The 22,635-nt window shown below is 40.5% G+C and overlaps 2 protein-coding genes across 8 annotated transcripts in view; one reads left to right on the top strand and one right to left on the bottom strand.

Annotated features, from left to right (window-relative positions):
• The window catches only part of abcd4 (ATP binding cassette subfamily D member 4), a 32,094-nt gene extending 30,735 nt beyond the window's left edge, over positions 1 to 1,359 (top strand). For all 4 annotated transcript variants that reach the window (XM_062968306.1, XM_062968305.1, XM_062968304.1 and 1 more), the window contains exons 18-19: positions 113 to 228; positions 363 to 1,359. In XM_062968306.1, coding sequence (XP_062824376.1) covers positions 113 to 228; positions 363 to 431 — 185 coding nt within the window. In that variant the 3' untranslated portion in view covers positions 432 to 1,359. The remainder of the gene's footprint in view (positions 1 to 112; positions 229 to 362) is intronic.
• LOC100554852 (acetyl-coenzyme A synthetase 2-like, mitochondrial) overlaps positions 1 to 22,635 on the bottom strand; it is a 42,139-nt gene that overhangs the window by 18,474 nt on the left and 1,030 nt on the right. For 3 of the 4 annotated variants that reach the window (XM_008125130.3, XM_008125173.3, XM_008125078.3), the window contains exons 2-14: positions 18,568 to 18,664; positions 18,000 to 18,199; positions 16,946 to 17,121; positions 16,265 to 16,417; positions 12,152 to 12,299; positions 11,027 to 11,164; positions 10,475 to 10,567; positions 9,342 to 9,454; positions 8,415 to 8,541; positions 5,073 to 5,200; positions 4,802 to 4,865; positions 3,220 to 3,341; positions 1,927 to 2,150 (exon numbers count right to left, since the gene is read on the bottom strand). In XM_008125130.3, coding sequence (XP_008123337.1) covers positions 1,974 to 2,150; positions 3,220 to 3,341; positions 4,802 to 4,865; positions 5,073 to 5,200; positions 8,415 to 8,541; positions 9,342 to 9,454; positions 10,475 to 10,567; positions 11,027 to 11,164; positions 12,152 to 12,299; positions 16,265 to 16,417; positions 16,946 to 17,121; positions 18,000 to 18,199; positions 18,568 to 18,664 — 1,736 coding nt within the window. In that variant the 3' untranslated portion in view covers positions 1,927 to 1,973. Of the gene's footprint in view, positions 1 to 971; positions 2,151 to 3,219; positions 3,342 to 4,801; positions 4,866 to 5,072; positions 5,201 to 8,414; positions 8,542 to 9,341; positions 9,455 to 10,474; positions 10,568 to 11,026; positions 11,165 to 12,151; positions 12,300 to 16,264; positions 16,418 to 16,945; positions 17,122 to 17,999; positions 18,200 to 18,567; positions 18,665 to 22,635 lie in introns of those variants that run through there. The other variant, XM_003214452.4, reaches the window with a different exon arrangement.

Here is a 22,635-nt window from a genome sequence, read left to right as displayed (position 1 = left end):
ATCTTCTACAGCGACCATCTACTGGTCATATTTCACTCCAGAAGAGGACACTAGATGTTGTGGGTCACTTTGGATGCTACCATATTGAAAGGAATCCTGTTTTTGCTTGTAGTACTAGATGAAGCTACCAGTGCACTGACGGAGGAAGCAGAAAATGAACTGTACAAGATCTGTGCCCAACTAGGGATGACTGTGGTCAGTGTGGGACATCGTAGCAGTCTGGAAAAGGTAGGATGGTCATGGGGAATTAGCCTGTCCTGGCAGAATTATAGCAACAAAAAGATTGCCTCACCCCACAGTTCCTCTTCCTAGCCTTTCTGAAAGTCATGTCTCCCATTTTGAACTTTACTGTTTCATTTCAGTTCCACAGTTGGATTTTGAAACTATGTGGAGAAGGAAAATGGGAACTAACAAGAATCAAGAAAGACTGAACAACTAGCCAGCAATAATGTAATTAAAGCTTCTGTTGGGTCCTGTTACTAAAGTGCCTTGAATCAACATGCCTTTAAGGAAGGCCATTGGCTCAGGATCTGGAATTTCATAGCCAAGAGTTGGCAATGAGGCTTCTGCAACTGCTGAAGAGCAACTGAAGAGCTCTTATTCTAGCCATTTACATGAATTGCCTCAATGATTGTTTTTACTACTCTGTCAATACTTCAATGAGAGAAAAAGAAAGGGATTCTTCTTCCATCTGTGCATTGTACTTGAAATGAGAACAGCCTTGAAAATGCCAAAGTTGTGCAGCAGCGATGATGGAAGTGTCACAAACTCCTCTCAACTGAAGCTATCTATTTTTTTAGATTAGTTTCATGCTCTTTGCCTGAGCTCAACCTCCATAAGGGATGTCAGAATCTCCACTATTAACTAACTACCTCACGATTGTAGATGTGCATTCATTTTATTTGTGGAAGTTTGTTGAAAGTAAGATGAAAATGAATCAAACCTTTCACAAAGAGCCTTTAGTAGAAGACTTGTTAAATGTTAAATATAGATCATGTAAGCATTTATTTAACAAAATGGAAACATTTGAAATCCTATCAGCCTTTATATCATGGCAAAGTTCTTCCCTTAGCTGCTGAGTTTACATCGAAAGAATCACAGCTGGCAGGGCTGTAGGATGAGAAATGATGACAAATCTGTGCCCCATATTGATTGAAATTCAAAATACAAACAGCATGGGGTCCAATAGACAAACATGCCATGTTTTTAATAATTAGATAGCTAGATAGACAGACGTTCTGTATCCACCCTTTTATATTTCCCTCTCCTTTCTCTTTTATGAGCATGTCCAAAAGTTTCCAGTGTTCAAATTGGAATCTCTCCTCCCACCGTTGGAATAAAGTTGAAAAACATTCCTGACTCTGTTTAAAAGTGTGTGTGTGGGGGGGGGGGGGTTAAATTAGGGGCTACAAACTGGTCAAAGGACATTTAGTATAATGCCAAGTTTTTAACTTTGTAATTTTAAATGCACCTGTACCCTTGATTTCACTTCTGATACGATAAATATAACTGAAAGTTTTGGATGCTTGTGGGGGGGGGGGGGGAGTAGGTCCCTGTCTCTATGCTGCTCTGTTAGTCTCCTAGAACATGCACTGTCACCTGAGAGTAGTTTCTTAAAGAAAGCAACCTGGTGCCCAGTATTAATCAGTATACTACTTCTCTTTTTTTCCTCTTCAGCAATCACCCATATGCTCCTCAGCCCTCTTGGGAAAATATATTGTTAGTTGCTTTGGATTTTTTTATTCACCATGTATTATTTAAACCCCCTCTGCAAGATCATATACCAAAGGAATCACAGCAGTTTGGAAAATATTACAGTCCCCTTCTGGAGATTAGGCAACTGGTTGGCTGCTGTGCCAATAAAATGCTGGACCAGATAGGCTTTCAATCTGATCCAGCAGGATTCTTCTTATTTTGTGATATTACCTTAAAATATTTTTGCTGACACAACTGTTGGTGCTCAGGGGCATTTGTTACCGGCCCTGTTCTTTCTGCAGAAGTTGCCCATGTCCCTCAATGATCTCTTTCACTGTTTCATGGTCATCCAGAGTTGTCAAGTCTCCAAGTTCATCTGCTTTGTTTTCTATGATCTTCTTCAGAACCCGCCGCATAATTTTCCCTGAGCGAGTCTTAGGCAGATGCTGACTTATCTGATTGAGAAACAAAAGGGAAGCATTAGAAGAAAACTGGGGGTCCTGAGAAGGACTTGAAGCCTCACCATGGCCTTCCTCTCTGTTGCTAGCATCCTGGTAGTGGCATACACAGGTGTAAAACAACATGATGCTTTTATGTCTTTTATCGGGGTAGGGGGGCATTGAAAATGTCACAGTTATCTTGCAGTTTTGCAGACACACAAACACACACCTCAGACTTATCAATGAGCCACTGCATACAATCTCCGCCAGGGCATTCCATGGATGCTAAAAAGTAGGATGGTCAGAGAAGTGTCTTGACTATGTCATGTTGTCAGAAGCAGAATTATGACCTCTGAGACCTCCAGAGCATCCTATTGCATCTCAATGGATAATGTATTCATTCAATAGCAGGCCATGGAGACATAGCCAGACGCTTCTCTGATCCCCCTGCCCAGCTGTAGAATGGCATGGAAGCTACAGGGACTCAATGGTGAGTCCAACTGTTGGGTACTAAGCTAAGTTTGGAGGCACATTTGCAATCAGGGCAAGACATGTTGAATAGATTAGACCTTTTTGGTCACATTTGCGGGGGGGGGGGGGAGGGGTTGAAATCCCTTATTTGCATCTATATACATGATGGTACCCAGACCTAAACACAAAATTCATTTATACATCTTATAAACATACCTTAAAGGTGTCACTATCGGAGCCACCTATGTGAACAGTTCCAGATTTTTGAATTCTGGATAAAGGATGCTCAACCGGTAGTGCCAGGATTGTAAACATGACTACCAAGCAGTTAGCAAATGCATATGCTCAAGGGAATGCCAGGTGTCATTCTCAAAACCATTACATTCTTGGTTTTGGTAATAGGCAATATACAAATATAGTTAACTGTTACTTAGTTAATTGCCAATCGGAAAGAAAAAAGACAATGTTTTGAATTGTTTGTTAAAATATATAATAACACTGCCCTAGCCATTCCACCTTGTATTCTGTCCTCAGCCAGAGTGCAAGGATTCAGCGTTTAGGGGACAAAGTTATGAAAACGTAGAGTAGAAGGAAGCAGATTACAGGTTGTTACCTGAATATATTCTGGTGCAGCATATTTTGCAATCTCTTTTGAGACAAGTCCCCGAAGTTCAGAAACCAGGCTTTCTTGGGAGAGACTGCAATCCTCCTTTAACATGACAAATGCATAAACACCTGTAGGAAGAGATACCACAAGCAAGATCCACTGTTATTGGATGTACAGCATCCAGTAACAGTCCCAAGGTGTGTTTGGCCTTCAACTCCCAGAAATCCTAACAGCTGGTAAACTGAGAACCACTGATGTAGAGACACATGTCAAAGGGGGTCATGTGGTTAACATTCTGGGCTTCAACTTCCCCCTCCCCAGAAATCATGTGGCGTCAGTTAAAATTTGTTGCTATTAGCATTATTTTCCCATTAAAAGAATGTTGTTTTGCTGCTTGAAAAAAATCATTTATAACTAATCAATAAATGGCATAAAAACTGATAGTTTGCTCAATGTACTTCTAAAATCACTTTTCAAAAGTACAGTAACTTTGGGGGGGGGGAGACGGAGAAGAAAATGTTATTCATACATACACCCTCCAGAGGGTAGCACTGTTCTCATCCCTTAGTGTGTTTTTGAAATGTATTGTTATTTTGCAGTCATCGCAGGTAGTGATGCTGCTTGTAACATTTTCTGTATTTTGTTATACAGCAGTTGCTGCAAGGGAACTCTTACCAATGTAGTGCAAGTGGTGTTAGTAATCCACCCAATAACATAAGAACAGCTCATGCTGCAGCTTCTGCTCACACATGAATCACACTAGCTGAGGAAGAAAGTGTGGTATAGGTTTCTACTATATAACCTAGGATCCCACAGCCGGTTGCCAAGGAGGCTTCAGAGAATCAGTTGGACGAGGCTACAAGAGCCACCCACTCCAACACGTTGCCATGTTGCAACAAACAATCAAAGAATCCCCAACAGATGGCCAGACACCCTTTGCTTAAAAACTTCCCGAGAAGGAGATTCCACCACACTCCAAGGCAACATATTCCACTGTCAAACAGCTCTTACCAACAGGAAGTTTTTCCTAATATGTAGGTAGAATCTCTTTTCCTGCAGTTTGAATCCGTATTAAGTTCTAGTAAATGTTTTATTTTTTGACTTAATTTGTTTTGATGTAGTTTGTTCATATGTTTCTTTGTTAGCATTGAATGTTTGCCATAAGTGTTGGAAACCACCTGAGTCCCTTCGGGGAGATAGAACGGTCTACATACAAATAAAGTTTTGTTGTTGTAGTAATGTTGTTGTTTCAGGTACAAGCCAATGCATGCCTGCTCTTATTTGCAAGTGAATGTCCTTTTGTCTGGAAAAATTACTTTGTAATGCAAAAAAATCACAAAATTAGTTTGGCAGCCTTTTGTATTTTTATAGAAATGTTGCAGGTGGGACTTGGCCGGCAACTTCCTCTCTCCTCTTGGTACCTGCTCACCAATTCCTCAGGATTTCGCTGGAATCAGACACATTCAAGTGAGACTATTTCCAGACAAACAGCAAACGTGCTCTATGGAAATGAAAGGTTTCACTGGAGGATCCTATTGTATACTGTAATTCCCAATGAAGACAAAAGCTGCCAAACTGGGCAACTCACCTTCTCCTTTGACCTTGTGAGGATATCCAATCACGGCTGACTCTGCCACTGCCTCATGCTTATTCTGGAAAACAAAGCGAGTTTATTACCAAATTCAAGGATCCTGGCAAGAATCTATAGTTGACTAAATTTGGTATAGTTAGCCTAAAAAAAATCTTCCCCAGACAATGTGTAATATACAGCAGAAGTGCATAGTTTTTTCTTAGCCTCCTGCTAAGATCTTGCCGTGCCTATTGTGATGCCTGGGAAAACCTACATTGTGGTCACTTACCAGAACATCTTCTATCTCAGCAGTACCCAGTCGGTGCCCGCTGACATTAATGACATCATCAAGGCGGCCTGTCAGCTGGTAATATCCTTTACTAGTTCGATATGCTCCATCTCCAGTGAAGAAATATCCTAAGAAACAAGAAAGGGGTTTTAATGAGTTATAAAGTCAGCAGTTTTGTTCTGGGAAAGACTAGAGGCATTCCAATGAGGTGTGAAATTTAATCACATCCAGTTTGCCCTCCAGAATTCATTTTTCTTTCCGAATATGCAATCACAGGGGCCAAGTGGGTATCTTATCCGTCTTAATGAAATGACAGTAAAAGAAAAGACCAAGTATTTTCCAACTGGTTCTGACAAACAACAGAAGGCATGGTAAAGATAGGTAAAGGTTTCCCCTGACATTAAGTCTAGTCGTGTCTGACTCTGGGGGTTGATGCTCATCTCCATTTCTAATCTGAAAAGCCAGCGTTGTCCGTAGACACCTCTTAGGTAATGTGGCCAGTATGACTGCATGAAGCGCCGTTACTTTCCCGCCGGAACGGTACCTATTGATCTACTCACATTGGCATGTTTTCAAACTGCTAGGTTGGCAGAAGCTGGAGCTAACAGCGGGCACTCACTCCGCTCCCCAGATTCAAACCTGTGACCTTTCGGTCTGCAAGTTCGGCAGCTCAGCGCTTTAACACACTGTGCCATCAGGGGCCCGAAGGCATGGTAAACCTGTCCTTAAATATTATCACTCGAAACTAACATGGCATCTTCCACAAGAAGGAAGAAAGTCATATCCATTGAAAGCTAGCATATAACACCCAGAGCTTTAATGGGCCCATTGCTATTTCCCACACCTGATCTGGCAGTATAGGCAGCTCGGCATTTTCTGTTCTCTATTCACATAATTTAAATTTCTAGAGAAGTGCCTTTGTCCCCAAAGGATTTGGTGGCTCATCAACACTTGTGCTCCTGTCAGATGGTAGAAAAACACACAAAAACCCAATACATTCATAGCTATCAATTTCTTGACTTGTCATTACACCAAAATGTTATCTGTGGTGACAACCTCACACTGCTGAATAATAGGTAAGCCCTGAGTAACAGCAGACACTGTGCTCAATGACTCATCACCATCATCCAGTTTTCTAAGAGGCACCACCAGTATGGCTGCCTCATAAGATTTGCCTGATTGAAAACTAGAGACAGCTCCTGTACCTTTAATAGTGGTGTAGAAGAAGAAATTTTAGTTATTGCTTATTCTTTAGTTGTGTAACACCTACTTGAAATTCCCTCTTCCACATCACCATTAAAGGTTCAGAAACTGTTTCCAGATTTCACATTGGCAACCCTAAAGATAGACACCTTCTCTTCCAAAGGAGGCGGCTGAATATGCCCTGCTGCATGTGCAAGGAATTTGTGGATAGCTAACACCATGCAAAGCCTGGGGAGTTTGCGCCCTGCCTCTTGTGGCAGGAGAACTTCGGTTGCCTCAGAACTTCTCTAAGGATTAGAATGAGTGGTGGACAGAGCCGGCCCTAGGTAATTTTCAAGTGTAGGCGAACAGAATTTTGGTTCCTCCTCCCCCCCCCCCCCCCCGAAACCAATCACTGAAAAATAAAAGCATTGGATAAGCGAAAATGTTGAATAATAAGGAGGGATTAAGGAAAAGCCTATTAAACATCAAATTACATTAAGATTTTACAAATTAAGCACCAAAACATCATGTTTTACAACAAATCAACAGAAAAAGAAGTTTAATACATGGTAATGTTATGTAGGAATTACTATATTTGTGAATTTAGCACCAAACATTGAACAGGGATATAGGGCTGTGTGGACTTAGATAACCCAGATAGCCCCCAAGAAAAACTCTAAAATCAGGACAATAAATAAAGAACAACACTCTGAAAACAGGAAAAATCTAGACAGTAAACAATCAGGGACAGCTAACACCTCCCAAAAAAGATTCTCCCAGGCAAGAAGAAGCCAGGCCTTGAAGCCACAGGGCCATTAAATGCTAATCAAGGTGATTAATTACAACATTCACACTTACTTCAAAGAAGAGTTCTTTCTCCACCCTGGACCTTCTACAGATATATAAACCCCACTTACCTAGCTTCCAAGTTCCCACAGACCTCACAATCTCTGAAGGCCCCAAAGGTGGGCCCGCACAGCACGAAGGCGGGAGGCACAAGATGGGCACCGGGAGGCCCAGCGCGGCCGCCAGATGGCCCGAAGGAGAAGGAGGTTGGGGGTGGCGCCATCCTCCTGGGACGAAGGTGCCCCCAGGACGATGGCGCCACAGGCAAGTGCCTAGTTCGCCTTATGGTTGGACCGCCTCTGGTGGTGGACAATCACAAGCTGAGGGCCAATAACAGCATCCAAGTCAGAACGGATCTGGGTGACTATCTGAAAAATGCCATGCAAGTTCTTCACAGTGGACTATTGAATGGTCAGAATTTTCTCCTTGAGAACCAGCATGTAATAGCCCTCTGACTACTCAAAACAGCTCAGCTGGAAGGTTCTTTGCAGATGCAATGAGGATAGGAATAAATGATTTCTCTGTTGCTTTCATTTTCACAAGGTAGGCTTTGAAATATGCTCTAGGCCAGGCATGGGCAAACTTCAGCCCTCCAGGTGTTTTGGACTTCAACTCCCAAAAATTCCAGCCAGCTTACCTGGAGGGCCGAAGTTTTCTCATGCATGCTCTAGCCTGTGCTTGGTCAGATTGGCTTAGAGTTTTCCGACAATGTAACTCAAGTCTCCATCTTACTTGCTTCCTCACCGCCAACCCCCTGGAAAACCAAGGGGCTGGTTTGGCTCTACTCTCTGGGAGGAGACGTTCAGGAGCAATTATGTCCACTTCCCTGGCCATTTCCCTATTCCAGAAGTCAGCCAGAGTTTCGACTGAATCGCCTGCCGAGGTGACAGGTAAATCCCCAAGAGTTGTCAGGAATCTTTCCAGATCCATAAGCCTCCTGGGATGGACCATCTTAATTGATCCTCTACCCTTATGGAGGTTTGAAGTCCCAGCAAGTCTAAACCTGAACAGGTAGTGATTGGTCCATAACAATGGAACTGTGACAAGTTCCTCCAGACCACAATCACCATCCTCCTATCTTGCACAGAAAAGGTCCAAAGTGTGCCCAACAGCATGGGTAGAACCAGACACCACTTGGGACAGATCCATGGTTGTCATGGAGGCCCGTAAAGTCCTGAGCTACTCCAGACGGGGTAGTCTCAGCATGAATGTTGAAGTCTCACATATTCATAAACACATAAGAAAGAGTTCTGATTTCTATTTCTAACCCATATCAATCATTACAAATTCATCCTCCCCACAAATGTGTACCTGGGTAAGGCTTCAGGTAGGTCTCCAAAAACCTTTGGTGGTCATTGTAAATAGTTCTTGCCATCCCTGGCCAGGCTTGAGATATACAGAGGGCTCCAGAGATATCATTCTGTGTTAAAACATTTCCCTGGAGGAAAATAGTGTGGAATTTATTTAAAAAGGTAACTTTCAACACAATGCTGTACAAATTTACTCACCAAATTTACTCCTAGTATGGATAATTAGAGAGTAGATATATCAAGGACTAAGCATCAGGTTCACTCACAAATCCAAATTCTTAATCCTTTTTAAAACTAAAATACAGCCAACATTTCCCTATAATCGAAATTCACAAGAAGAACCCCTTAATCTACACAGCTTATTCTTTAACTCAGTTATGCACTTTGGTGTAGTCTAAGAACTCTTGTATAAATTCTGATCATTTTTAAAAAATCTTTAATGGGAAAATGAGCTGTAATATTAGCTTTTGCTTATATGCATTCATTCACACAGACATTTTATTATAGAAGCATATATAATGCATGTATAATGTTCTATATATTATACAATTGTGCCTTTCCATCATTGCTTTCTAATATTTTTGACAATACTTTCATGCTTCATTTTTCTTTTGGGTTGGAGGCTGGCAATAACATTTTTTTTCATAGGGTTTTAAGGTGTTTTGCTACAGATGGGTGTCTTTCCTTTTCTCTCTGGTTAACACAGTTTTCATCATATGATTTTGGTAATGTTCCAGAAACCCACAAAGAAATATTGAAGTAAAGAGGTATTCCAGAAAAGTATTCCATGTATAAGCAAAAGCAAGAGAAAATGAGCAATATCTTCAGTGTTATTGTTGATCTCTAGCTTGAGATGATTGTGTAAATTGAACAGTGAATTATAAAACCCTCAGATTAGTAGGCAGACAACAGAAAAATAAAACTGCACTTTATCATCCAGAATGGAAGGTCGGATGCCAAAGAACGGTCTCATGGCCATAGCTGGAAGGATCTCATCTCCAGGGTTTGAAGGACGAGGAGCAATACAGATGCCTCCTGTTTCTAAAAAATGCAAAACAAAATGGTAATATGTGTGAGATCTGGATAATGAGAGAATGTGTACAGAAAAGCATTCCTTATGTGACCTCTAGCTGTTTATATGGCTAAGAAAAATACACTTGTTATATTTATGATGTTCGTAAGGCCTACAATATTTATAGACGGGTGCAGAACATGTGACTTTCTAGATGTTGTTTGATCTCTTCTACTCCTCAGCATTGGCTATTGTAGCTAGGAATGTATCCATACAATGCAATTATAACACTCTGATACCAATTCAACTATGGGTCCATCTTATGAAATCCTGGCATCTATATATCATGAGGTACAGTAGAGTCTCACTTATCCAAGCTAAACAGGCCGGCAGAAGCCTGGATAAGTGAATATCTTGGATAATAAGGAGGGATTAAGGAAAAGCCTATTAAACACCAAATTAGGTTATGACTTTACAAATTAAGCACCAAAACATGTTATACAACAGATTTGACAGAAAAAGTAGTTCAGTACACATTAATGTTATGTTGTAATTACTGTATTTACAAATTTAGCACCAAAATATCATGATATATTGAAAACATTGACTACAAAAATGGCTTGGATAATCCAGAGGCTTGGATAAGCGAGGCCTGGATAAGTGAGACTCTACTGTACTTAGAATTCTGTACCTGAGAGCTAGAGCAGTGGTTCCCAACCTTTGATCCTCTGTGGATTTCAAATCCCAGAAGCCCCAGTCAGCTTGACTAACTGTCAGGAAATGTGGGAGTTGGGAAAAGCAATGGTTGGGAACACTGTCCTAGAGAATTCTAAATAGCTGCCCAAATTATTACTGTAGGACAAAGCTATAATTGCTATAATGGTCTAGTCTTGATTGACACGAAGTCTTTTAGATGAAGGCTGTTTCTCTCGTGGCACTTAATATACCATGAACAAGATCGAGCTTTGTGTGTAAATTGTTAATCCATGAATATATAATCGTAAATTAATATTGTTTTTCTAAAGTTTATGAAACCACAGTGATCCTACCAGTTTGCCACCATGTATCAACTACTGGGCACTGTCCATTTCCAACCACATTGAAGAACCATTCCCAGGCTTCTGTGTTGATAGGTTCTCCCACTGCAGGGGACAGAAAAAGCAAGCCGGCTATAAGAAAGAAATAAAGTCTAAAGCCTTAAACCTTAACAGAAATATATCGCATCTCTGCCTGGTTGACTTTAAATCCTCTCTATCTTCTCTATAAGATGTGGTGTGTGTGTGTGTGTGTGTGTGTAAATATGTAGGTCTGGCTGATGTTTTATTTCTATTCGCAAGAAGAGCCATTCTACTCACACCATGGCAAACAAATTCCCTCTGGAAAACCCACCAGCAGGAAGAGTGCAACAGCAGTCTCCTATCTATGCTCCCCAGCAACTGATATACAAAAAGATACATACTGAAAAGCATATATATTCACCATGACTAGTAGCCACTGCTATCCCCATTCTCCATTAATTTATATGCCACTGTCCAATCTCCTGAGAAATTTTTGTCAACAAATACAATGATGAAGACTTAGCTGATTGGTTCAATACCCACCTGATCCAAGGATTTTGAGGGAAGATCTGTCATATTTCTTTACCCAGTTATCTCCATGGCTAAGCAGGAGGCGAATAGCTGTAGGGGCTCCGTAGAACTGATTTATCTTTAATCTCTCCACGGTTTCCCAGTAACGTCCTAAAATAAGAAAAAATATCATCCTAAAGTACATGTGTCAAACTCAAGGTCTGTGGGTTGAATCCAGTACGCCATGTCATTTTATGTGGCCCTCCACATGCTGGACTCCAACTCCTGTATTCCTCATCATTAGACATCATGACTAGAGCTGATGAGAGCTGTGATCCAGTGCCATCTGCAAGGTTGCAGCTTGTTCTGTTCAGTCAAGATTGTAGGGTTTAAATTGAGAGACAAGACCTGTGGATATGATGTCTGACTTTAAAATGTCCTTTGACTTTTCCCCAACCTTAGAGCCATAAGTGCTGTTGGGTTGCAATCCCCATTATCCCCAGTCTACATGGTGGATAATCAAAAGTGACTCCAATAACATGTGGAGACACAAAATGGGTAAAAAACTAAAGAGCACCGACTAGTATGTAAAAAAATTATAGTTGGCTTTCTGAATCTACAGATTGTCAGTGTATGGATTCAGCAGCCTTTTGAAGACAACCATAAAGGCTGGTGTGCCCTTGATGAAAATAAGTTTGGCATCCCTGTCCTTAAGCTACAAGCCTGGGATCCTGTTTGAACTTTGGTCAAAGTCATGACAATATTAGCCCTTGTTCAATGGGGCAAAGGAGATAGAAGCAAAAGCCATCTCCATCAGAAGGAAAAGAGGCTGAGATTGGTAACCTTATATCATTGAGCTATACTAATCCAAGCAAGAGCATTGTGACAATGCAGAACAGGGCATCACACAAGATGTAGAATGTGTTTCGGTGTGCATTATGTTTCATTGTGCATCAGGCACATTCTGCATCAGGACTGTTGCACAATAGCCATGCTGCTGGCCCCATCTTTGCAATGACATAGTACATATAGCTAAGTCTCTGCTGACCTCTTAAGAATACAAGGATTGTACAACATCACAATTCATCTTTCATGTTCATAAGCTAGTTTACAATGACATAAATACCTGACAAGATGCCACCTTATCTCTATATTTACCTGGATTTGGGTAGAGTGGAGTGCTCTCAAAAAGTACTGTGGTTGCTCCATTGCACAAAGGTCCATAGACCACATAACTGTGTCCTGTGATCCAGCCAATGTCGGCCACACAGCAGAAAACATCTCCATCGTGGTAGTCAAACACATACTGCAGGGAAGTGAGTAAATTAAGATTTAAATAATATCCTCTCCATCTAGTAACTTTATATAACAACTCTTCGGTAGAGTGTTCTCTTATTGGGGTATTACTATGTTTCGGTTACTGTAAAACTTGCTTAACATTATACCACCCTTCTCTGACCTGATATCAACTAGCGCTATTAGATCAGTAGTTCTCAACCTGTGGGTCCTTAGATGTTTTGACCTTCAACTCCCAGAAACCCTAACAGGTGGTAAACTGGCTGGGATTTCTGGGAGTTGTAAGCCAAAACACCTGTGGACCCAGAGGTTGAGAACCACTGTACTAGATTAACCATGCTTGCTGAGAGGAACACAACCATCTTCTCCAGTCTGTATGGCCAATTGCTGGGCTACTGGGATGATGAGAGCTATAGTCCAAAATAACAGGAAGGCCTTACATTAGCTGTGCCACATTACCTGTTTTCCTTCCCATAAAATATGGGATATACCTGGATTAAAAACACCACTGCACTCTATCATACATTTGTAATATGTAGCCAGCCCATATATTTTATGATGAGAAACACAACCAGTGCTGCATACTGTGATTATCTCAAGTGGTGCTCCAAAGGCAACCTCCATTTTCTATTTCCCAGGATGCAACATGGCAAGAGGTAAATAGGTCCTACAGAGAGAGAAAGGCAGGATATAAAATAAAAATTTAGGAAAACTGACCATTGTAAGTCAGAACTCTTGACAAACGTTTTTCTACTGGGGTGAAAAGAAACAGTTTCAACTTTTTGAAAAGCAATCTTTTGAAGGATACAGGACAGCAGGAACACTGAAAAAACAAATGTTGGAATGTTACAGATAACTAATCTGCAGTGTTCATAATTTGTTCCCCTGAGCAATTTTCAGTCAGTAGCAGAAATCAAACCAGGGTCTTTTGATACGCCGGTATAGTTCAGATTTGTGATTCTTGCACTGCATTACGAGTGTCAGCTCAAGCACTCCCATCCCATGCATCCACTGCCTTTAAGTGTACTTAGCAATCACGCAGAAACTTTCCGAATTCAAGAGAGGCACTCTGATTTCCTTCACTGAACAAATGCTGGCTTTGGATAGTCCACCAGGTCAGTCCTATTTGTGTTGATCAAAATCATGATTATTTTTCAGACTCAGTTCTTTACGTGGATGTAGCTACAGAGAAGTTAAAAAGACGATGTTGCTCCCAGTAAGAATTCTGCACCCCAAAATGGAATTTACCTTCAGTACTCCCACATTTCTAACATAAGAGTAATTCAAAAAATTTGTTGAGAGTTTAGAAATATAGACTCGGTAGCCAAAGAAAAAGAGCAGACAAGGTTACTGGCAGAATTGAACACAACAAATTTAAGAGTTCCAGGTGTGAATTAGTTCAAGGTCTCACATTCCACATTGCTAGAAAATTGAAGACTGACGAAAAATTTCATGGAGTGGCAGAATTCTCATTGGGAAACAATGTCCTCATTTGCCCTCACTTTTATCTCCACCTTTGCTTTCCTAACTGCCTATTGTGCTAGAACAAACATTCACAATAAATAGACAGCTTTTTCTTTCACACATACCTTGCTATTTTATTTCCTGCCTGCTTTTATAGTAGAAGGTTCTCTAATGTACTTTTCCAGGATCTTGGCTCTTGCTTCTGTCGTGGTTATTGGTGGGTGGGGGGACTCTCTGTCCCCATCACCACCTCAATCAGCCCCTAAGTTCACTATCGGGGCTGTTGCTGCAATCCCATCCTTTTGATCACAGATAAGGATTCCATTTCAGAAAAGGGTTTAGGCAAGGGGGAGTGTGGGCGAAAGGTCAGCGTGCATTTTGCAATCGACTCTTTCCATTCTTGGTCATTTAGGAATGAAGGGGTCATTATGAAGAGCAAAGGCCAGGAATTCAGTCTAGGCGGTCACTGGATTTTTAATGGCTGCTGAAACTAAAGGCAGGACTACACTTCGCAATGGAAGGTTTGTGATAAGTCACCCAGCATTTGGGGTTTCGTTTTCAACAAAGTCATAAAAGCTAATGGATTGCTTAGGCTTAGCTCAATGAACCACTCTTGTGACCTAAATTGTCTTTCCCACTTGAGTTCTTTTCCCTTACAAGGGACAGGAAAAAGGAGGGAAGATCTGTGGAAAAGAAGCTGGAGAGGTCCAGTTTTGATTACATGAATGGCCCATGGAGAAAGGATTAAATATTCCTTTCTCCAAATATCCTACAGGCACCAGATCTCTTCTGATCCTTTAAGCTAAGCATGGTCAGCTCTGGGCTTAAAGCTAACCTTAAAAACTGTGGCATTGAGCACTCTAGCTGGAGGTCAGCTGTGACCAGCAGTGCTGTGGAATTTGAAGAGGTACAAATAAGGGCAAAAGGGAGAAACGTGCCAAGAGGAAGGTGTGTCAAACCAACCCTAACCGGAACCGCCTTCCACCTGGAAACCAGTGTCCTCACTGTGGAAGAACATGTGGGTCAAGAATAGGGCTCCACAGTCACCTACGTACCCACTGCCATGACACTACACTTGGAAGGCCATCATACTTGGACAACAAGGGATAGCCTAAGTAAGTACATGAGTAAGTGCTTGTTAATGAATTCCAGGTGCTGTAGGCTATATTTCAGTTGGGGAAAACTGGAAAAATCATATGAGAACATTACTTGCCTAAGAAAACTCTATGAAATTCATGGAGTCTGTATAAGTCAATAGGCAACTTGAAGGCACATCTATACATATACCCCCAATGCAATTCCTGAAATAATCATTACCATTCAAGCTTGTGCAAACAATCCTGAAGGGGAAATAAGGCATGTATGCCTCTGGTAAGAGATAAGTCATGACTCTCCAAGCTTCAAGCACTGTTTGATGCCATATTCTGGATACATGTCATCTTTTCAGTTTCCTTTACAAGGGCTGAAATTTTGCTAGTTAGTATCAATTGGAATAGACAATTCCAATTGTTGAATAGTTGAATGGTGAATCAAAATACAGATACAGTAAATCCAAATGTTTCAATAGATTTACTATAGTCAGAACTAACAGTAGAAATTAGATCATGGTTTGGCAATGCTATGCTAGCTACATGGCTGGGACAGCTAGAATTGGAAGAAGGAAAGGGAGGAATTGAAGACAACCTGATAATTTCAGTCAGGACTTAGAAAGACAAAAAAAGGAACTCTTCCATATGACCCTTCCTATCTCTCTCTCTCATTATTGCCTCCACCCCTACAGTCACGTAGCCCTCAGCACAGATGTTGCATTCGGCTTCTAGCATGAAGATAACATTTCCCTTACAGTCCTTATACAATGTGCAACATCTTCATTACCAATGGAGTTGCAGAGGTCGGGCAAAAAGGAAGAGTCAACAATAAGGAAATATATAATCCCTTTTCAATAATGCAAACAGATTGAGTAAGCCACTTAGTTAAACTGATCTTGGTCACATATGCTAAACATCAACATCTATGCATAATCACCAAATCATTATATGTGGCTTCCTGGATGCCTTCTCAACTGGACTCGAATTTCAACTAGCAGCGTTACCATACGTAGTTTCTGACTGATACTTGAGTACAATCTCATCATTCCCAGCCAACATGACTCCTTTGAACAGAATTCAACTTACTTCTGAACAAATAGACAAAACATGAGGCTACTTAAAATCTGGGTTGCTTAAAATATTTCGATAATTTGTAGGTAATTATTATCTAGTGAGCTCCAATGGGAAGCAAAACATTTTTCAAAATGTCTCTGCAGCTTTTTTGTTTACTATAACAAGTGACACTAGTTTTAATGATGCTGCTCACTACTCCTTGGTTTTTCAAACATTTTCCAAAGGTTATTTGTTTTTACTTAAGATCCACACAACATGAGGATGAAAAATGTCACATGACAATTTGGGGTAATTTTCATTATCTTCTACGGAGTGAATAGATAAGTTTGCAATTTTGTGTCATTTTTACCTTGTGTGTGAGAGCAACATATAGCAAGTAGCCTCCTTGTGAGTGGACCAGTCCTTTGGGCTTCCCAGTACTTCCTGATGTATAGAGAAGGAACAAGAAATCTTCACTCTCCAAGGCAACCGGCGCACAGTTTGCATCCTCTTTCGCCATCTCCTGTCACAGGAAGCAGAAAATCAATCCCTCTTGAGATTCTATGACACTGCACAATCACAGTAATGTGGAAATATTTTGATTGCCATGGGTCCATCCTATGATATCCTAGGGTTTGCAGTTTCATGAATTAATTAGAGAATTATCTACTGGCAAGCTTGAATATCTCCCTAAACTATAAATCTCAGGATCATGTAAGATGCTGTCAAAGCAGTTGAAATGACATTTATGATGCTGTAACTGTATAAAACTCCTGCCAACCTAGCAGTTTGAAAACATGCAAATGTGAGTAGATAAATAGGCTGGAAGATAACGGTGCTCCATGCAGTCATGCCGGCCACATGACCTTGGAGGTGTCTACGGACAACGCTGACTCTTCGACTTAGAAATGGAGATGAGCACCAACCCCCAGAGTTGGTCACGACTGGACGTAACGTCAGGGGAAAACCTTTACTCCTGCCTATGCATCTAAACTACCACCAAAAGAAACTTACTGGTCCTGTTTTCCTGCAATGAGGGCGCAGTTCTCACCTGCTCTAGTGGAATATCCACTGCTGACATTGAAACTTTGGCATCAGTTCTCTTTGAAACAAAAACTCGCTTCACCATTGGACACATTTTAATAGCTTGGTCAACTGTCTGCTTCAATTCCACCACTTTCCCCCCTCGGATGCTTTGGTTTACTGTGATCACAGTTTCGGATTTTGCTGGAAAAGATGAAATAAAATGAATTAAATACAATAGATTACTCCTTTCCTCCTCAACTTAATTGATGCCCCTTGTTTAATATAATATTGGGGATATTTTTTCTGTTTTGGGGTTGAATTTTTTTTGTTAGACAGCAACTCTCATAGGCCCACACCCTGTGAGAAGGAAGCTACAGTCTAATTTTGGCCTTCAACTCCCAGAAATCCTAACAGCTGGCTGAGATTTCTGGGAGTTGTAGGGCAAAACATCTGGGGACCCACAGGTTGAGAACCACTGGTCTAAAGTGTAGTTGCTAGGAGTTATTATTATTATTTTATTTATTTATTTATTTCATGTCAAAAACATTGCATAATGAATATGTTTAAAAGTGATAAAATAAAGGAATCACAAACAGCTAAATAGTTTTGGACCAAAAGTGGGCAACAGCAATCACGTTGTCCATAGCTTTAAATAACTCCTCCTCCGTGCATGAGGCAGGGCATTGTGGGCAAGCATACATATGAGGAGTTGTTTAAAAGCATTGCATTGCTTTTAGACATGTTTTTATCAGTTATTATTATTAGTACTATCATATTTATTTATACCCCACTTTATCTCCCCAAAATATTTTTCATTTCTCAATGAAAAATATGAAGTGTGTCCTCTTACGTCCTTAGCTTTCCTTAAGTGAGAAATCATTTTAGGCTAAAACAGATGTCTTAAGAATTATTTTCCAAGACTTTCTATTTATTAAAAGATGACTCAAGTAAGGACTATGTATTAGAGAGGCTCATGCTTAATCATTCCTTTTGTGGATTCAGCTGGTCGTTGACAAGAGGCTGCTAACAGAAAGATAAGGGAAAGGACACACCCAGCCTAAAACAGAAGAACTTCTTACCATCTTGGATCCTGTCTGCCAAAGCAACAGAACTGAATCCAGCAAAAACCACTGTGTGTATTGCTCCAATCCGGGCACAGGCCAGCATACTCATCACAGCCATTGGACATGGAGGCATGTAAATTACAACTCTGTCACCCTTCTTCACTCCCTGTCGCTTCAAGGTGTTGGCAAGGCGACAGGTCTTCTCCAGCAGTTCTCTGTCCAAAAGAAACACCTAATGATGTTGATATAATCTGCTTTATTATTTCACCTGCCTCCTTCAACTCATGATACAGTAGGACAAGGATTATGGGATAGAATATATTTGATCCCCAACATCCATTCCTTTACCTCTACCATTTAAGATATATCAGGAGGACCCCTTCTAAAGATATTGAAAGATAATTCTAGTCAGGGTTGATACTACTGGATGAGATGGAATATTTTACGTGGAATAAAGTAGAGTACCAGCACATTTTATGACATAATGTAAGGGCTATGTAATACATTGTAGCATTTTCACATGTTTAAATTTCCATTCACACATATTCAAAAAGAGAGCAAGGCGAAATAAGTAGGTAATGACCTGTATGTAATTCGTTCCTCTTGCCCAGGTTCATCTTTCTCCCAGATCAGGGCCACTTTATTTGGAGCTTGGTGGACATGTCGGTCCAAGCAGTTGACTGAAAGAAAAGACAGTTCTCATCATTCACTCATCTGTGCTCTTTTATTTTAATCTTCTGATGGCCTGGTCTTGCACTAAAGAAAGCTAAAGAAAATGGACAATTCCTGGAACCTCCGAAGTGAATCCCATGTTATTATTGACCCACATTGATGTCTTAGGAGCAAATGTATCAATGGCCCTTTCCATCTCGCCATTCCATAGTGAGATCGAGGCTTTAATCAAATTATCAGTCATAGCAGCTACAAAGTCCTGCAGAGTATTCAGGACTCCTTCAGTTTCTACAAGTGTCAGTGAGTAAATAATTTTGATGGGCCCTCCAGTACTTCAACTTCAGAAGCTACCATCAAGCCAACATTTATGAGGAAATAAATGATCTTACTCAAAAGATTATGTTAAAGCATTTTTTTGAACTTGGGAACCTAACATAATTTAAATGTTATACATTATGTTGCATGTAGAATCTGTAGGTGAAAGGGCTCCTGACATAAAAGATACCTCACTCTGTTTGGTAGATTCCCCTGAACCTTAGTGTAGCATTATCAATGGGCTGGAAGAATAGCTTTGAGAAAGATGTGCTGAAGGAATGTATTTCTGCCAACCAAACTACTTATGCTTATATTTGAACCCTATTTATTTATTTACACCTCACTTTCTCCCAGAATGGAATTCAAGGCTGCTTAAAATAATTTTAAAATATATAATTATACATAACTTTTTTACAAAATTTAAAAATGAATTAAACATGCTAAAATGGTTAAAACACTGAAAGTTATTTCAACATATTTCCAATAAAACACTAAAACATTAAAACAATTTTATAGCATACCACTTATACACAGACATACTACTGCTTCATTAACCATTAACTTTACTGTTTAAAATTTATGTTCGTGCAAATTTATAAGAACAAGTTAGTTCTGAATTGATTACCAAAGTCTAAATGGCCTATTATTAATCAATAGATACATTTAACGAAGCCAGGTGGACTGGGGTCATCTATTGCACAGCCTGTTATCAATGCATCCCTCCGAATTCCACAACTCGGAGTTAATCATTTGTACAGCACAAAATTCAATGAATTGCACAATCCTGGTTGAGTATGCAATATTTTGCTCCTCCTTGATTCACAAAGAGATGTAGATAAGAAAGAAGGAGGAGGAACAGTAGTCAATTTCTATTTGGTGGCATAAAGTAAAGCTCAAGTCAATATATTAGTAAAGGTAAAGGTAAAGGTTTTCCCCTGACATTAAGTCCAGTAGTGTCTGACTCTGGGGGGTTGCTGCTCATCTCCATTTCTAAGCCAAAGAGCCAGCATTGTCTGTAGACACCTCTTAGGTAATGTGGCCAGCATAACTGCATGGAGCGCCATTACCTTCCCACTGGAGCAGTACCTATTGATCTACTCACATTTGCATGTTTTCGAACAGGTTGGCAGAAGCTGAGGTTAATAGCGGAGGTTCACCGCGCTCCCAGGATTCGAATCTGGCAACCTTTCAGTCAGCAAGTTCAGTAGCTCAGCCATTTAACCCACTGTGCCAATATATTATAGAGGGTTTATTTACTACACATTCAGATAACCATTCCTTAGTTAATAGTTTGCCTATAGCAGACATTAGAGCAATTAGCACAGCTAAATAAATTATCAGCATTTCAGTTCATTGTGGTACAAATTTAATGCTTAAGCCTTAAGGAATTGTACATAGAGTTTAGCAATTCAACCACATTTCTGTGAAGCTTATCATCCACTTTCCTATGTACTTTCTGTGTTCTGTATATATTTTATCATATTTCTACTCCTGTGAAGAGGTACTTATGAGTTTTGTTTGTCTAAAGAATCAAAATAACATTACTGTGGCGCAGGGGGGAGAGCAAGCCAGCTGCAATTAACTGCAATGAATCACTCTGACCAGGAGGTCATGAGTTCGAAGCCGCTCGGAGCCTATGTTTGTTTGTCTTTGTTCTATGTTAAAAGGCATTGAATGTTTGCCTATATGTGTAATGTGATCTGCCCTGAGTCCCCTTCGGGGTGAGAAGGGCGGAATATAAATGCTGTAAATAAATAAATAAATACTAGCCTTGAGCACTGCATCTCTTATAGGGAATACGATACATTAAATACTGATCTTCCTCAGGCAGAAAGATGTCTTGGGTCATGCTTTCATGCCACTTCCCTTCTCAGTACAAGTTCACTGTTTCCATTTACAGCATTTCAAATTTACAGCATTTTCCATAAATTCATACATACATGAATGAAAATCTCACCCACAATACAACACTCTTCCAGTGAATTTCTGCAGTTGAGTAGATGGGAGAGTGAGGCAGGTGAGATGAGAGTTGGGCTGTTTGGAATTTTTGGGTAAGAAAAATTACCCAAATTTTTTACCTGCCTAAGTTGGAGAAAGTGAGAAGGGGGGAAAGTAACTTTGGTCTTGGACTGGCTGGAAAGAAGAAATTATTTTTGTTAGCTTAGAAATTGGGTTTGAGGCAGAAACTGGAATTCAAACACGGAAAGGGTTAATCCTACTAGGCATGCTGAAGTAAAAGTGACAAAGAATCTTGCGGCATCTTACAGCTTGCTTATCATCAGGGACTGAGTGGAACAAAGTAGTCAATAGGAATTTTATGGTAGTAATGAGAGGGTTTATTGCTGTTGTTTTGCTTTTTTGCTTTTGCTTTTAAATATATCCAGTTACTATACATTTGCTGCCACTCATCCTCTTGTATCTTCTCAACTTGCAGAAGACATAGTAGAAGATGTGCTGTCTTTCTTTGTTTCTGATGTGTTTTCTCCAATTTGGACGGCTGTTGCAGAAGACACAGCATAAGACCACAGTTCTTACCGTTTGCCCTCTGCCTGTGTGCTCATCTGCAAAGAACTACCACCTAATGACAAGCCAATTCACCCCATCCAAGCACTTTTGGGAACAGTAGCTGCTGCCTTTTCTTGTCTCTCTGTGAAGAATCTCCAAATTTATCTTTCTGGGAAAATGTGAGTGCTGATGTTTGTTGTTGTTGTTTGTTTAAGCCTCTTTAAAATTGGTGGTTGCTTATTGCTAACTTTATGGTTACATCACCTCTTTTAGAACTCATCCCCTTGATCTCCAATGGTTCCCTATGAAACTGTCTTCCCCTGCTTACCTCTGTCTCAACTTACATTAAAAATGTGGGAGGACATCCCCTGTGCTTATTGAGGCCACCTTTACGGATGCTGTTGTTTTCATGTGATTAGGCTAAGGCAGTCCTTTGATGCTCACCTTTATGCACTAAGTAGGAAATGGGTATTTGATTTTTTATACGCAAAGCAACATGTGGTTGAAGGAAGCTGAATTCTCCACAAATCCACATTTGGCTTCCTGCAATCCATGGCTTAGTTTAGACCCTTTCATTTCTCCTAGTCAGGTAAGAAGGGGCATTGGAGCTGGACAGGGGAAAATGTCTGGAGGAACTAAGTCAGTGATTCTCAACCTGGGGTCCCCATATGTTTTTGGCCTTCAACTCCCAGAAATCCTAACAGCTGGTAAACTAGCTGGGATTTCTGGGAGCTGTAGACCAAAAACATCTGGGGACCCCAGGTTGAGATTTAAGTGAAGGGAATAGAGGAAGATCATTTCAGCTCACTTAACCCATAAAACACTTTTTTAAAAATAGTCTTTACTCTCAGCTTTGTATCTAAATAGAGCAAAGTCTTCAACCCTTAACACAGTACTACAGTTGACATAACTGGCAGCAGTACAGTTTTCTACCTCAGACTTCTAAATAGCTCATACAACTCAAATCTCAGCATTGGATTGAGCTATGGGCTTGACTGCACTGGCTCCCTTCATTATGCACTGCAGCTTCTAGTAAATGTTTACATTTTTCCCAGCTATTTGCCCCGCTTTAAGCAAAATCAAGAGGTACTCCAGAGTTCACTGGAAACTCCAAATATCCTAGGACTTTGGGCAGTCTGGAGAGCTGGATCAGGTCTGA

Source organism: Anolis carolinensis, chromosome 1 (genome assembly GCF_035594765.1).
Source record: "Anolis carolinensis isolate JA03-04 chromosome 1, rAnoCar3.1.pri, whole genome shotgun sequence".
Classification (NCBI taxonomy): domain Eukaryota; kingdom Metazoa; phylum Chordata; class Lepidosauria; order Squamata; family Dactyloidae; genus Anolis; species Anolis carolinensis.
Note: the sequence above shows the minus strand (reverse complement) of the source record. Positions and strands in the feature narration are given on the sequence as shown.